General features: G+C 42.7%; 1 protein-coding gene across 1 annotated transcript; it reads left to right on the top strand.

Moving 5' to 3' along the window:
• Nucleotides 1-10,175: 10,175 nt before the first annotated feature.
• On the top strand, nt 10,176-17,196 carry rgma (repulsive guidance molecule BMP co-receptor a). The gene is made up of 3 exons (XM_079266822.1): nt 10,176-10,460; nt 12,223-12,740; nt 14,700-17,196. Exons 1-3 carry the CDS (start codon nt 10,385-10,387, stop codon nt 15,393-15,395), a joined length of 1,290 nt encoding a protein of 429 aa, XP_079122948.1. The 5' UTR covers nt 10,176-10,384; the 3' UTR covers nt 15,396-17,196.
• Nucleotides 17,197-17,586: the final 390 nt, after the last annotated feature.

Raw genomic sequence — 17,586 nt, 5'->3', positions numbered from 1 at the left:
CTTTAAATGTGGGGTGAGCTACTTCATTCATTGTGTGCCTTTAACTGATGGTGCGAGGATATCACAGTTTCCTGTCATGGATATTCTCAGTTACTGCACCTACATGCCTTTTTGGACGCTTTTTCTACCCTCAAAGCTAATTTGTCAGCTCAATGTCTCGATGGCTCCAAGGGTCAAGAACAGTGCATGCTGTCTAATAGCAGCACAGGGATTTTTTTAGTTTGACAGTACATATCTATACTGGTGTTGCTCACTCGAAAGTACATCACACCCTTCTGAACAGCCAATTTAAAATGGGTATTAAAATGCTTCTGATTCAGATTCTTCTGCTTTCGTCCTTCTTTTTACAGCCCCAAAGGTTTAGGTGATTCATGTGTCTGTCAGGACACGAGCTGTTCATTAAAGGTAACCTATTTGACCTAATATGTCATTTATCATATCATTTCATCTACCAAAGGTATGTTTCTTCCGTGGTTTGCTTTGATTGGCGCAAATGAAAGGAAACATAGACAATACATGGGCAAGTAGAGGCATACAGACTGATCAGACTTTTCCTATATGAGTCATGAAAGCCACCATTCACTTTCACTCTTCTCTACAAAGTGTAACTTAACTGGCACGTGACACGTTTTAAAACATTTCAGTTGTATTCATACAACAGTTGCACCTTATCGGAATATCATTTTGAATCACATAAATCTAAATCTTGACTTATAACTCTCGATGCAATTTGGGCAAGCTGGCCATGGATCACCAATTGTACAGTTGTGGAGACGCATTACGATGAGGTTAAATATGTGGTGACTCTAGCTTTAATTAAAGTTACTGGTGAGAGGACTAGCCTGCGTGTTGAGACAGACGAGATAAAGTCAACGTGGCCTGGAGGCAACTGTGACTCACTGATGTTATTTTGGCTCTGGCATTGGGATTTTTTTTCTGGGTGTGTGTGTGTGTGGGGGGGGGGGGGCCCTCGGGTCTCCTCCTGTTTCACAACTTTTCAGGCGAGCCCTGCTGTGTGAAGAGCCGTCAGTGAAACATCAACAGCCTCCATCTCCATTCCACTGTTCGACAAACACCTGACCAAACACCAGACGCCATCGCAGCCACAAGGAACTCCACAACCATTCAGCTGCTAATTAACCTCGTTGCATATAAAGCACAATCCTCCAGCCACGGCGTAACAAATCAAACCTTTATAGCTTGTTCAGCACCAATGTTTTTCTTTTTTCCCCCCTTGTTAGGGCCCGATCCAATTAACCTGCTTCCATTGCTACCGCCGAGACGGAGAAATTACTGTATCATTTTACATATGACCATCGATCAAAGCATAATTTGGGGGGGGGGGAGAGATCCACTGTCTCTGAGGGCTGAGGATATCTGTAAGTATTTCTCCTGTAATTAGACGTCCGTGGGCTTTTCAATTAATCTGAACCCAAAGCTATAGCCCTGACATTTCCAGCTCATTAATGAACAACCGCACACTTTACAAAGATGAAGTGGACTACGGGGCTGCACAGGGATATGAACATGGGTGACATTTAGTAGTGCTGTGGCTCTGCTGTCTTCGGTAACAGTACAAGAGGCATTTGCAAATGTTTTGGAGCATTTAATGGGAAACAGCTCCTCTTTGGCCTGCTGAGGAGATAGCATACATCTTAATGAGTCTCAGATTCATCTGTTCTTTCAGCCACCACTGAATTCCACTCTCCAACAGTTTTAATAAGGAGACTATAAATATTTCAGCATGAAAATTATCTTTTTCTAGTGCTTTAGGATTGCAAATTAATTTCCCTCCACCCGCCGACGATACAATTACGCTGTTGGACAGATTGTTCTAAAATTCTATCGAGCAAGTGACCCGTGAAAATAGTTTAAAACTAAAATAGGACTGCCAATTTATATTGCAAATGAAATACGTTACTGCACAGATATTAGAGGGAATAACTCCAACGTTTTACATGCAATAATGATCACATTTGCTTGAAATGATGCACATTTTAAAGGAATTAGTATATTAAAATGTGAAATGGAACGAGGTGAGGGATCTGTAGCAGCTATTCTGGCTGGGGAAGGCTACTTTAAAGTCAATGTGTGTGCTTAAAGAAGCAGCCTGAAGCAGCCTGATTCCTGTTTCTCAGTATCGGCAGAGTGATTTTGGGGCTGCCGATAATTTGCTGGCAACTACAAAAACCCGAGCTATCCTCTGCAGCTATTGTGACAAGATGGGACAAAGGGAAGGGCAGGACGTAGCACCTGCAGCTGTGTATACGGGACAACACCGCAGAACTCGAGTAAAGTTCAACCACCGAGCAGAAGAAGCGAAGACATAAAAGAGATGTGAAGAATTCCGGCTGGCTGACAAAATGCACACACAATACAAATAGCAGCACTAAGACTGTGACTCAGTTTATTGTTATTACGTCTATGCTTTGTCTGTGCTCCTATTTCTGTCAGTGACATGGGTTAATGACGGATAACCAGAGTTTAGATGGCGGGGAAATACTAGTTCTGATAGGAAGTTACAGAGAGTTGACAAATATTTCTACCAGAAGAATATTTAACTGAACGCTGCTAATACAGCTGTGACAGTGAAGCGTACAATAGGTTTCATAACAAAGAAATGTTAAATATTATTGTATAAATAGTCTTAAGAAAAAAAGATCCATGCAATTTCCGAATTACATTTTTGTTTACTTGAAGTAAGAATTGGATCACCTGTTTCCATTGTCTGTGTAAAATAATAAAAAAGCTTTGTTTTTATGGCAGTAAAGACAAATGGAGGCCTAATTCCAGAATTAGCTTATTATTTCTGAGACTGATTAGTTGTGAATTATTATAAATTAAATTGCTGGAAAGGCGTTTCACACTCTATGAAGAAAACCATAACCATAACCAATTTTATGTTCATAAACTGAGTCCTTCACTTTTTGCACAGAATTTCAGAAGCAGGAAATTAAAAAGGCAGCTGTTGTATTAAGATAAGCCTCAGTTGTCTTGCGTGCATTCATGGCATCTTGCATGATAATGGAGTCATGGCTTCTCACCAACATGTTTGTTTGTGTTTTCAACCCTGTCAGGTGAATAAATTGTAATGATCATTCATGGTCTAAAGCGGTTATTGATTCACTAATGGTGCTCCCCTAAAACCTGGCTTGATGTGTTGTGTCTTTCACTGAGATCAGTTGTGTTTAGCGGCGGAGCTAATTATTTGTCCTGCCGTCTGTACACACTCTGTCTAGTTCGGTCCATGTCTGGAATTAAACAGTACATAATTCTCGCTGGATTGCAGTCTGGCTTTAGAAAGACAGAAAAAAAAAAAACCTCTTCTCTTCTGCTTAAAATGAGAAAGGAGATTCCATAATGAGGGTTTGAACATTCAAGCCCATTCCTCTGTGTGCGCGGACGGGCAAGCATTCATATTGTTACTGACTGTGGAAGTAATTCCACACAGTATCAGAGCCCCATATATCACCTTTTAATAAAATGTTTTGAATTCATGCTCACACCTTATTACCAAAGACTGTGCTGGTTGATGCACTACCCCCCCAAGTTGTTTCTTCACTGAATATCAAGGGACTCTCACTGCTTCACTCTGTTTTCTCATTTCACAGCCTTTGGAAGAAGAGGAACCTTTGGCGGAAAAAGGTTCGTTTTAACACGGAAAATTGCTCTTAAGTCCTATTTGATAATCTCAGTGGGGTCTACAAGATATGTTTCAGTTTATAATACCGTGCCAGCAATACAATAGTCCACACCGAGGGAAATGCATATACAGTATACGAGGATATAATGTCACGCATATTATGATGTGTGGAGAATACAATAAAGGCAGCAGATAGACATTAGCATTTGCTGCAGTTGTTAGCGAACCTGTTTTTGAGTCAACGTGGCAGATCGGTTCCTCTGATTAATCACACTCGAAGCATTATATGTTATGGCACAGTTATGTAAGCATACAATTGCTGAAAATGTATTGTATGCAGTCATATACTGTTTGTATTTTTTATTCAAAACCTCATTAATTTGGCAGCATTGAGAAGATAAACAATCAACGTCTAAAATCAAAACAGATAATTCAGCGTTTGTTTGCAACACAACAGGTTTCAGAGAATTCTGACAAATCCCTTTAAAGCTAAATAACTTCTAAACTCTTTTGGTCTTTTATGCTGTAATTATGAAGAAAACTAATTCAAAATGTGGTTCTTTATTCTTCAGATGTAATCAGCTGTTATGATTGCAGATTAGGGCTGCAACTAACAATTATTTCCTCAATAAATTGGATTCACTGTTTGGTTTATAAAAGCTAGTCTTTTCTGAATATATATATTTTTTCACATCACACTGTCAAATAAATGTCTCTGCCGGAATCAAGAAGCTTGTAGTCTGTCTCACGGGAATTTTATTCTCTCTGGAAGATTTTCTTCTGTTTCTACTTCTAGCTTCTGTTTTATTTGCTGTTGCAACCTGAGTTTAACCGATGTATGTGATGGAAAATCACAGGATAATAAAGGAAATCACAGACACCAAGGGTAGGCATCATCATACAAATGAAAGGCGTCTTTCGTTTGAGCCGGTAATATAGTTACATGGCTGACTGCCACTGATTTCTACTGTAAAATGAAGCAGACACTGAACAAAAAAATCAAAGTCTTTTACTAATCTGGTGATATGTAAAGCAGATCTGTTGTGTTAACTCGCCATAATACCTCAGCAAGAGCAGCGACTACGCCAGCTGTGTTTGAGATGTGGCCGGCATCCGGCACCTCCAAAGCCATTCTCTACACACCGGGGTGTCACTCTTTCATGCTCTTATGTTACATCAATGTAAAATATGCTGCCTCTCAGTGGCCATCTGGAGAGGGCCGGACTGGGCGGTGATAGTGAACGAGTGGATTACAGGGGTCAGTTTCTTGCTGGTTGCACAAAGGGATGATGTAATGTGACAGCTCTGTCCTGTAGCTGCATGCGAACAACGTCTTCGACGTCAGCGTCAATAGAAGGTGAACTCACAGGGGTTTTAACTATCAGCGCTGCTATTCTGCTTGATTGTGCATGTCAATTACAAACCTGGCAGGCAGTAAGAACACTGGACTGGTCACTCTGCTTTTTCAGTCAGATAGCCAGCTGTAGGTCTTTGCACTCCCTGGTGTGATGGATTTTCCTGATCAGACGAAAACTGGAGCAGAGAGAACCAGTTATGTTATACAGAGTGGAGGCTGGAAAAGCTCAAGAGGAAAGGGGGGGGGGGTTGTGGTATTTTCCTGCATGCAGTCTGATCCTAAAACACAGGTGCAGCCTCCATGCAACCCTCTCTGCCTTTGAGCATACCCCACCCCCCTCCTCCCTGATGCAAAGTGTTTGTCCATCTGATCCTCCTTAAATCCTGATTATTATGGATTTGTCTTTTTCCAACCTGTGATTTGCAGAGATGAGGATCTGCGAAAGGTTATCTGGTGAGGGACTGGATCTACCAGTTAGGGGGTATTTAAACACAAAAACACAAAACAATAAAGATGTGTAAATGAAGTCTGTTCAGTCCAGTTTTAAATGTAGCCCTACTGTCTATAGGTAGGGCATATATGACGATGAAGAAAATAACAATTCAAGTGGAAGCTGACATTACATGGATTTACTTCCAGTTGCTTTAACAGAAAATAACATTGTACAACTCACTGTTTTTCCACCCTAATCTGAGGAGTCCTATCTCCCACACAGAGAACAACTATTGGAAAAAAAAGGGGGGGGGGGGGGGGGTCCGCAGCGGAGATTTGGGGCTCCCAGCGGCGTCATGCAGAGCCGATCATTGTCTCTCTCACACTTTCTAACGAGCCATTTCACAACATCCAGACAGCACATCGGGCCGTACGCAGCAGCAGAAGCAGCTTCGCCCTCAGGGCTTTTTTTTCCCTCCCTGACGTCGACCATAACGCACACTTTGGATTCAACGCGCGGATGGGGGGGCAATTACTGGACTTAATGTCTCCTTTCCGATCGACCGACAGTCAAATGAGTTAAGCAATGGATGCAGAGATTTGAGACCCCCCCCCCCCCCCCCCCCCCCCCCCCCCCCGGGTGCGAGAAGTGTCTTTTTAAATAAATCCCAACGAAAAATTTCACCGAGAAGAAGATCGGTGGACATCATGCACAGATTTGCGGATTTAACACTCAGAAAGCCACTGAGTGCGTTTGATTTCGGATTACAGTGACACACAGGACGAGTTGTTTTTTTTTGAAGGGGGAGATTTTTTCGGAGTCTGCTCTCTCTCTCCTCTCTCTCTCTCTCTCTCTCTCTCTCTCTCTCTCTCTCTCTCTCTCTCTCTCTCTCTCTCTCTCTCGCTCCTGTTCACTGTCCTTCGGGTTCCTGCAAGACTCCCAGAGTCGTGGAGAGCCCATGCAGTCGCCAAGGTTGGTTTATCTTTAGTTCGAGACTTATTTAGAATTGTAATAAATGTTATCGGAGTATATTTTACTCAGGAGTCTTGCCAGTTTTTGCCGGGCAGATGTACAATCAGGAGAGCTCGAGTTCTGCAATATTAACAACGTTAACCATTTGCAAGTGTCACTCAAGAATTACGCATAAAAACTGCGTTCACTTCACCACACTGCATTTTTAAATGTTGAAGGATGCAGCACTATTTAATGCATCGCGTTGTCAGCGTTTATCAGCTCCTAAACAGAAATAGCGTTGAGGCTGTTACTTCTATATCTGACATGGAATGACAAGAAGCATATTCTTCAAGGCAGTGCAACGGGACAAATGCGCCTGCTGGCTGCAGATTTACACCTTTTAAAATCCCAATTGCATGACAGCATGTAATTAGAGCAACATACGAGCTGTCCATATAGCTCATATTTAATGACAGGTGTGGTTGTCCACTTGTCCTCATAATGCCATGTGCGTTGGTGTCGTGATTTGAGGTTTCATATCAGAGCTCATAACAAGCGCCATCTGTTGGATAAGAGGATCAGTCCGCTGTGACCATCGATACAGACGCATATAAAATAGTGCACAATTCAACACTGAAGAAGAGATGAAGCGCTTCCCCAGTATTACTTACATTACACAATATTCAGTGGATGGAAATGTCGAAACGCTGTCCGGTTTGACAGGTGATATCAAAGATTTAAAGCACACCATTAAACGTGAGTGGACTATATCTACTGGATTTATGGAGATGTTTTATTGTTAAATGATGTCACCTTCGCCTGTCGCAGCATGTGGGGCACATGACAGCTGTTTCTTATGTGTCATTTCTCTGTGGAGATGTTAAATCCCAGGAAAAACTCATTTCAATGAATTAGCAATCAAACAGTCTGTTGATTGATCAGACAGTAAGATATCATCCAAAGGCCAAAGTATAGCCGATAGCAAATGCTTGATGAGAAAAGCCATATTGGGGAGAAGAAACCTGACCTCGTTTAGATTGGTGCTGGAGTCAAACTGATAAAATGTGCCTTTGTGATGAGAATTAGTGCTGCAGTCTATAACATCTCAGAAAATGAGTCAGAAATGGCATCACAATGTGTCAGAGCTCAGGATGATGAGTTCATATTGCTTCTATATTCCAACAAACAGCCAAAACACAAAGACATTCATTCTTACAGTGACATTAAACGGCGAATATTGGTGAATCTTTGCATTTGTGAAGCTGACGATTGACTCATCTGTTAATCGACTAATCATTGACTCTGTAATTAAAATCAGATATTTTTAATACAGAATACGGAACATATAGGTCCTAACTGAATAAATGGATTGTAGACTTCAAAATTAATTGTTATCCGTAAACAAAACATCTGTAAAATGATTAGTTCCTCTGGTATCATTGTCACTTTGCAAATAAACACTGTGATGCACAGGTATCTCTAAATATCTTTTATTAAAGACCAAAGCTTACTTGTGACTATTCTTTTGCCAGAAATGTAATGACAACTATTATTGTTCATTTATTGCTACATTTATTGCTTATTGTTCATAAAAAGACAATTCAGAAACAAGTAATCTGCTAAAGATTTCAACCAAGAAATGAAAGACCAATAATTGAGTATATGAGCAGAGCAAAAGATATCACAAACATCTTGATAGTAAATAATATACAGACACCATTGTCTGCAAAGTTGCTGCAACAGGTTTCAAATCTACAACCTGCACCATCTATTTTCCGGATGTGATGTGAACAGTCCACTAACGTGTGAATCACTCACATTTAAAGATATCTGCACAACAGTAGGACAATTCAATTCCTGTGTTTGCCTCTACATCCACACTGTCACTGCTAAAAGCCCCAACATGTTCCACGATTCATCAAAACACATCGCAGAGCAGCGTCTACCTTTCAGTTGCAGTCATTCATTGTAGAGGTGACTACACGGTGGGAATCAGTCTGCACAGGGCCACCCTTGTTGGAAACATGTGTAGGCTCAGACCTCATTGTGCAGGAACGTATCCATCATCCACGAGAGGGACAGCAAGCATTCACAAAGACGTTCGCCGTACTATGGAAAAATACTGTACAGCCAGCCATAGCCTGAGTGTGCTGCCATGCATCTGTGTGGTAGTATGTTGGTGTAAATGGCAGTAAAAGACAGCAGGAATGTGTCATGTACAAGATAATCAAAGAAGGTGGTACTACGCCTGTTAGAGGAGGGGATCACGGCCTGCTCTTTGTGGAAATGTATTCAAGTCCTTTGAACTAACATGCATTAGATAGGCCCACTCTATTACAAATCCTGCATTCTTAGTTTTACTTTAAATCAACGCACTCCTTGTGGTCCCTTTCTCACTGCTGATGTGGTAACCTGCGTATGTACTGCGGTTATGGCTTTGATTACTTCATGTACTGTTGGGTTGTTTAAGGCATCATGGTTTGTTATATCAGTAAAGAGTACAATGTCCTGTCCAACGCTGTAGGTATCATTGAGAACACACCGCTCATGTTCTTAGAGTTTTTTTCGGGGAATTTAACAAGGATGAGGTGTCACTATCATGTAATTACAGGCATATTTCACAAAGTGGGTTGTTAAATGCTGGATGGATTCTAATTGTGCTTTCTTTACTTCCACCCTTTAATATTCAGTTTGATTTTATGTTTTGGCAGTTGAATTCCATTAGAACCCTTTTAAGTTCCAGTTCGTCTGACAGTATGTCTGACACGTAGAGCTGAAACTATTTGGTAATTAATACATTTGTCAATCAACGGAAATTGTTTCTGCAACTTTTTTGATAATTGGTTACTCATTCAAGGCATTTTTTTGGAGTAAAAGTGCTAAATATTCGCTTGTTACACCCTGTCGAACATGAAGATTTGATGTTTTTGTCTTTAATGTGTGAACTAAATATCTTTGGGTTTCAGATTGCTGGTTGGACAAAACAGCCAAAGTGAATATGTGAGCTTTGGGAAACTGTGATGGCCAATCTTCACTATGGTCTCACACTTTATGATGTAGAAAAAATTAATTATCAATAAAACAACAAGCTGATTGAAAATAAACGTTGGGGGCAGGTCTAATAGATATTACAAAACAGCTTGTTCAAATTCCATACGTGATGTTTACACTGAGTGAAATATTCAATCCTAAATAATTTTGGCTTCACCATTTCATCAAATGGGAATATTCTGTCTTCTGCATCATTTTGTTCACATGTATCCAATATTCAGTTTGACAAAATTGGCATCTTTGGAACCTTTAGGGTCTCCACTAGAACATACAATAATGTTATGTGGATTTGTGTCTGCACAGTGTGAGTTAGTTGGCCCACCAGTGGGTCCGTGAGGACGAGAAGAGATTTTAAGAAATGCATTATTATATCTCAGGTTTAATAAGCACGGCAATGAGTGCTGATATGAAGGGCAGATCATGCACAGCTGTGTGAGAATAAACGCAATGTTTCTTTACATTGTATGTTGTCGTTTTCCAATCTTTTCCCTCCGTGTTGATCTCCACACACACACATGCTTCCGATCAGACCTTTCGGCGTTGTGGACGAGCACGTTGCGGGTCGCGAAAAACTCGGTCGTCGTCGAACAAGTCTGCACATTGAGTTGTAATTTGAAACGTGCAAAGAAGGGGTTTAAGGGCAGAACGGAGAGCCGTGATTGGTTCAGTGTGTCCGCTGTGCTCCTTCTCGACACTCCCTAAAAAGGAAGGCAGAGTGGCCGCTCGACCCGCACTGAGTGTTCTCGCACAGCTAAGAGGGCAACGACACACTTGTTACCAGTCAGTGATGAGACGGCGGGACTTCAGACCTCTTTTATGGGACTTTTTGTGGGTTTTCTCAGCGAGGACTCGGTGTTTCTCTAACTCGTCTCCTCTGTCCTTTCCTTAACCCGGTGTGACCACCAGGGAGAGGAGTGCAGAGCGACCCCGAGCTGGATGGACGGTTATGGGGAAAAGAGGAAGAGCCTCGGCGCTTGACGTGTGCAGAGTCCTCGCGGTGTTTCTCTCGCTCTTCCCCTGCGGTAAGATGATACTTTTTGTTTCTTTTTTTTCAATTAAAAAGCAAAAGTTTTCAAATAAAGTTTTTTTTTCTTCTTTTTTTAAAGAAAAGCGACACACTGGCATGTTTTCACTGATACGGTTTAACATGGTACACCGCAATATGATACGCTTTTTGCTGAAGTTCGCAAAATATCGATGCATGTATAAGTCGCTGCAGCAAATCAGTCGGAATTGCATTCAAACTAAACACAATGATTTAAAATCTACTAGAATCTGGATCACCGAGATTTGTAGAGTTTACGTGCAGACGTCTGGTTTTTTGAAAATATTACAACAGGCTTGCAAGTTAACAGCCATGACAGCGCAACATGCGAGTAGTTCAAGCAGCGGTCGCTTTACTCAGTGGTTTACTATTTTATGAGAGAAAGACTCAACAAAGTGAGAGGTCCCTTCGGAGCTGCTGCAGCCCCCAACTCTTGTTTCGTTTGGGGGATGGTGCATGCCTCGGTGTTTTGCAGTGGCTCCTTGGAGAACTTTAAGTTGGGTTATTCATTAAGCAGGGAATAACACTTTGAGATGTTTTAATTGCTGCCATTACAACTTCCTGTGGAGAGTGTGGCGGTGGGGTTATGGTTTGAATGCGCCTGTTGCAATGGATATGTCCAAAAATCCACTATAATAGCAATTTAGAAGATTTTTTTTTTAAAAGGTCCAGTGAACTGTTGCAGTGACTGTGTAGCTTTTGTATTCGACTCCCGAATTTTTGTGTTTAAATTGTCTTAATATCCTTGTAATTTGCCAATGGGATGATTGCAGTGGTTCACTTTTTGCAGTGTGGATACCTAGTTCAGCTCACATTGCATGTTTGCCAAACCCTTATCAGTTTCCCTCTTAAGTCAAACAACAAAGGGATAACACTGATAGTTGAGATCAAGAAGATTAGTTTATTGCCGTCTATCAAATGGGTGGAAGATTGAGAGGCCATGTGGGGGTTGGAGAGAGCTGTGGCGAAGCTTTCAGGAGGCATATCGTTCAAAGTGTTACTTCAAAGTGTTGATATGGCTTTGGGTGAAACTTCTCACGGCCTATTCAAATAAATGCTTTATTAGTCAAAGGTAATACTAGTCACACAAGGTGTGACAACAAGGCATTCTTAGAAATGTTTCAAGAACATTGTGTAAAGAGTTGGACGGATGTGGCAATAACGTTGGAGGCAACAATCTGCCGTCAGTAGCGTTTATTATCACTAAAGGTGATGATTAGGATTCCCAAATGGCAATTTTTACTTCTACATTATCAAATGAGTGTAAGGTTGTGTTTCATGCTGGGAAAAGATTTGTATACATATTGGCATTATGTTATTTGTCCTTTTTAAAAAAAAATGATGTACAAACAAACCTCAGCAGCAAATATAGAATGAGGCTTTCACTTTCTATTTATTTTCTCCAGCATTTCAGTGTTTTTCCAATTCTGACCAGATGCCAACTAGATAATAGAGAAAACAAAAGTATGTGACAAAATATAAGAGTTCCTACTTTGCTGTTATTAAAATGTGTTTAACTTGATGTATAGTATTTGGCACTGCGGCCTAACCACGATGACTGTGTGGACATGTTGTTGATTATTCTTGTTTTACATTCAATTTTAAATCTGTGCTTCAAAGCTACCATCAATAACAGCCAGCGTGTATTTATAGCTGTGTCTTGATCATGTCTCTAAATCACATGGTGTCGTGTGGTTTGCTTCTTTTTGTTCAAACTGTCTATTGTTCCGCCCCGACAGTGAGCCTGCAGTGCAAGATCCTCAAGTGTAACTCCGAATTTTGGGCCTCCACCTCAAACTCTGGCCCCGAGGAGGAGTTCTGCACAGCACTGCGAGCGTACAACGGCTGTGTACGGCGGACTGCGCGGACCTGCAGGGGGGACCTGGCGTACCACTCCGCCCAGCATGGCATAGAGGATCTAATGAGCCAACACAACTGCTCCAAGGAGGGGCCGACATCCCAACCACACGCCCGCACCCCTCTTCCTCCGCCACCGCCGCCGCTGCTGCCCGACAGCCAGGAGCGCTCGGACGGGCCAGAAGTGTGCCACTACGAGCGCAGTCTGCACCGCAACACCGCGCCGCCCAACTACACCCACTGTGGCTTCTTTGGAGATCCACACCTCCGAACATTTAGTGATGACTTCCAGACATGTAAGGTGGAAGGAGCCTGGCCGCTCATCCACAACAAATACCTGTCTGTCCAGGTGACCAACACTCCTGTGGTGCCAGGGTCTTTGGCCACCGCCACGAGCAAGGTGGGGATCCTGTCTCTTCGTCCTGTATGCATGTCAATGAGGGCTACTTAGTTCATTTCTCCATTAATCGACGAAAAATGTCCATGGCGACATCGTCCCGTATCTTGTTTTGTCTGTCCAACAGTCAACAGTCCAAAATATTCAGTTCACGATCACATAAGTCAAAGAAAAGCAGCACATTCTCACATTTGAGAAGCTGGAACGAGGACATTTTAGACATTTTTGCAAGACTAATAAATGAATGGAGCAGTTGTTTCAGCTCTACGATCAACAGAAAAACACAAAAAATGGCTGTTCTAGCTTCTCCTATGAAGTTTTTAAATCTGTTTTATTAAATATGTGTGAGGCTTTGACTGTTGGTCAGACATTAAAAAAAAACATAAAACTTTGCTTCATTGATTTGACGTGTTGGTCGCATCAGATCATCCTGCTGTTGATATTTGTGTTTGTACGCGTGTGGTCTGTTGGTCAGAGCTGCTTCTCTGGTTCGTGTTTGGATGAGGTTCACATTGACGGATAATGAAGCCAAACCCAGCTCCATTGCACAGATCTCAATACGCTTTATAAATGATCATGTTAGTATTACAACAGCGGTGCTGCATCAGATGTTAACGCGAGGCTCCATTTTCACTTTGCACTGTGGACAGCTCACACTGATGTTTGGCCTACTTAGAGTTGCACACTGAGCCCATTCGGTTCAGAAATGTCGCGTCTGCACAGAACTGTAGACATTTTCACTCCATTATGAGATATTTTCTTTCATGGCTTTATCGGCCGTGCATTCCGGGTTATTGTTGCTTTGTTTAATGGTACATGGGTTCATTTGGATGTCTGTCCCCGAAATGGCTTTCAGTAGAACTTGAGGTCAATAACAAAGAAGTACGGTAAGAGTATTTCTGGTTGGCAAAGTTTTGACCAATGATTCTGGACCTCAGCCACTCTGCAGAGTCTCAAAGCGGAGGTATTTAGACTGAGGCATACAGCAAGATAATGTTGTCCTTATGTACATTTGTAGAAAGTATAATTTTCTGCAATTAAGGTTTCTTAATGATACTCTATTAAGTTTTTTTTTTTTTTTTTTTTTTTTTTAAAGCTTTTAAAGGAATGACATTTTTTGATAATGCTGTTCTTGGAAGCAAATGAGAGATCTTGATTCTGGACAAAGGGAAAACAAGGCAGGAGCCAAAGCCACCTGTGCAAACAAGGCCCCTCTGCTGAAAGACCTGCAATAGCAGAGCGCTGTGCTGCTGCATTACTCTTGCTGCAGCAAAGACAACTGTCTGCTTGTTTCCATCTTAATTCTGATGGAGGGACAATGGAGGCATTTTTGTTTGTTTTCATTAAAAAGCTTTAGAACTGATCCAGTGAGAGAGAGAAAAAAAAAAGTTAATGTAGGTGGGAAATGTTCCCCCTGAGTGTGGAGGGAGTTGACACAGAACTGGTGCAACAGATAAATTGTCACGCTAACAGCGTATTCTGTAGACTTTCCCCCCCCCCCCCCCGTCTTCTGTCACAAGCGAGCAGACATCGGCCCCTCGGCTTTTCCTGGTGTCGCCGCTCCGACAGCGGCTCATTGGTGTCCCGATGAAACCGAGCTCGCGGAGTCCTGAGCGGTCTCCCTTAATTAGCTGCCGAGTATATCGCTCCGTCCTGGCCCGACGCCACTCCCTGGAGCATAGTTGTGGGGTTCACAGGCAGGTTTGTCAGCACTATGAATGGATCGTCTTTGTGTCTGCAAACTGAGGCCTGATTTTTACATGGCCGGGACTCGTGTTTTTTTTCAGGGCGCTTACCTTGGCCTGCCCCATGTTGAGCCAGTGCTGAAATGGGACACTTAAGTGGGGTGGATGGCACATGTAGCACAAACTTGTTCTTAATGCAAATGTATATTTATGAGTAAGGCAAAAACGCACACGCTGAATTCCGCTGAGATGTCGTTCTCTTTCTGTTCCCCTGCAGCTGACAATCATCTTTAAGAATTTCCAGGAGTGCGTGGACCAGAAGATGTACCACGCCGAGACGGATGAGCTGCCGGCTGCATTTGCAGATGGCTCCAAGAACGGAGGGGATCGGCACGGAGCGAACACTCTGCGCGTGGTGGAGAAGGTTCCCGGGCAGCAGGTGGAGATTCAGGCCAGGTACATTGGAACAACCATCGTGGTCCGGCAGGTGGGCCGCTACCTGACCTTTGCCGTTCGGATGCCAGAGGAAGTCGTGAACTCGGTGGAGGAAGGCGACGACCAGGACCTGTACCTGTGCCTCCACGGCTGCCCCGCCAACCAGCGCATCGACTTCAGGAGCTTCAAGGTCCGAGCGGCGGAGGTCCGAGCGGCGGAGGCCCACGGCGCGGGCAATGGATTTACCTACCAGTCGGCCAAGGCCAAATGCAAAGAGCGGCTCCCGGTGGAGGACCTGTACTTTCAGTCGTGCGTGTTTGACCTCCTCTCCTCTGGAGACATCAACTTCACCATGGCCGCCTACTACGCCTTTGAGGATGTAAAAATGCTCCACTCCAACAGCAAGAGGTACCACATCTTTGAAAAGGACGCGTTTATGAGCAATGCCGGCCCGAGGGGCAAAGGGTTCCTCTCACTCCTCTTCCTCAACGTCCTTGCTGTCTTACTGTGGGTTGAATGTTGCACAGTTCATCTATAGTCGCGTCGCAGCAGCGGCCTCGTGTTGTATCCGTCAGTGAGTGTTAGAGTGCCGTCGCTGTGTCGTACGTTGGCTCCTCTCGTCTGGTCCCGAGACTTGACTGGTGGCTTGCCAGTAGAGTCGTCCCAGGCCCGAGCCTCATTTTAGTAGGATTGTCATGTCTCGACTTCAGTCTAATGGCAAGTAGAGGTTGCCGTGCTCCCACCTATCATCACGTGTGTTTAGCTGGTTCATAGGACCGGTCTTTGATGAGAGCAGTGGTGAGAGAGAGCCCAGCTACTCCAGAGCTCAGGATGTCCACCTGGGATTAAATCCCACATTCTCACCGGGCCCGCATGCCGATGGGAAGCCGGACAAGATGATCTTTTGCAGAAAGAAGAGTTTGCTGATCCTCCCTCTCCTGATCCACTCATTGGTGCCGAGCCAGTGGCTCATGTGGCGACGCGAGAGGACCTGACAGGGGCTTTTGTTAACCTAAGGCCAGAAGCAGCTCTATGTTTGATTAGTTTCCAGCTTTGGAAAAGCCGGAGCCTTTTTTGGAGGAAGCACTCAGCCAAAGGGATGTCAGAGCAGCGTCTCCAGTTGTCTGCTGTGGAGATTAATGGGTCATATTGTAAGACAAGTGTGTGCGTGTGTGTGTGCATTAGTCAAATATGTGTGCAGAACTCAGCATCTGTGGTTAATTTTGTGTGTTTTGTGGGTCTCCAGGAGAAATCTTTCCCAAGTGTGTGGAACCCCAAAATTTCAGAACTAGAAAAGACGAGGCGCTCCACAATCTGTCAATATGGCCTCTTACCTGCCAAGTAGCAAATCCCCAAAAGGGAAATGATAAAAAAAAGAAAAGTCTCTTTTCAGCGTCATACAGACCTTTTTACTCCATTGTTTGGGCTGACATGTTGATCACGCAGTGTTTTGTATTTTACGTCTGTAATGTGAATGTAGCGAACAAGAAAAGCAAAAGAACCGTAGTTCAGGGCACTCCTAGCGTTTACAGAATGTAGATCAACCTGTCGAACTTAAAGGCCTCGTAGGTAGCGTTTTGTGAATTGAACTCTCCGTTTCAAGCCTGTGGCGGAGATACTGTTAGTAGCTGTAAAGACGTCAGTTTAGCATTTTATAGACGACCAGTGTGCTGAGCTTTGTGCGTAAACGATAAGCACATGTAGACGTGATTTCGTGGCTTCAGTCATTGACAGCAACAACAAACAAAAAAAAGTCACGCAAACAAATGATTGTAATGTTGAGTCTTGTGTTAATAGATGTAATTTGTGTTGTGAGTTTGACAGTATATGGTTCTACATTTGAAATGTGAGGTTGTACATATGTTGTGTGAGTTTAAATTTGTATATTACCAGTTGTGTTTTGAATTTATCGCTCCTGTTTTTGTACATCAGATGTTTTGGTGAATGTGAACGTTTTTTTTTTTTATTTGAAAAGGGATTTCTTACAAAAGCATGAACACCACAGAACAAGATCTTCTTTACAGTACGGAGGAAGTGATCAAATGCTGGTTGTCATCACTTTATCTAAAACGTGCTGAATGCAGTCCACTTCATCTGGAAACATGTTCTGGGGTGTTCGTGTTTTTGAGTTTAACGCACTTTATGTTTTCTCTTCCATTTAGCTCTCGTTGTTTGAATTTCTGTGTCAGACTTGTAGATGGTAGAAAAGAGTTTTAAAAAATAGCTGAATGGGAAATGCCAGAAAGATCAAACTGTTTGTTTGTAAAGCAGATGCAGTGCCACACGCCAGCTGTTTATGATGTAAATTATTTATTGAATAAAAGAAAATGTCTTGTTGATGAGGTGCCCTCTTGTCTGTTGCTGTAATAATCTGCAGTGTTTGACTGCCCCCTGCTGTAACGATGGGTCTAAAGACGGATCTTAAACTATGATTTGTTAGTAAAAAGACAAACTTACGTTTTGTATCAATGAGCTGACAGTGACATCGATCTTCAGTGCAGATAAATGTTCTAAAGGACGAACGCGTCTACAATCGCCCAACTCGAGCACTGACTCAGAACGCTGAAGGTGTCGGCTTCACGAACACCTCGTCATCATTCAGAAATGATGTCAAAGATTTATGATTAATTGTAGCATACAAGAGGAACGCTTATTAAATACTTTCCCTACAATTAAGTTGACATGATAAATATATGATATTAAACATATTTAACATTGTGAGAGAGAGC

The sequence above is a fragment of the Melanostigma gelatinosum genome (assembly GCF_949748355.1).
Source record: "Melanostigma gelatinosum genome assembly, chromosome: 1".
NCBI classification, from domain to species: Eukaryota; Metazoa; Chordata; class Actinopteri; order Perciformes; family Zoarcidae; genus Melanostigma; species Melanostigma gelatinosum.
This window is presented reverse-complemented; position numbering and strand designations above follow the sequence as displayed.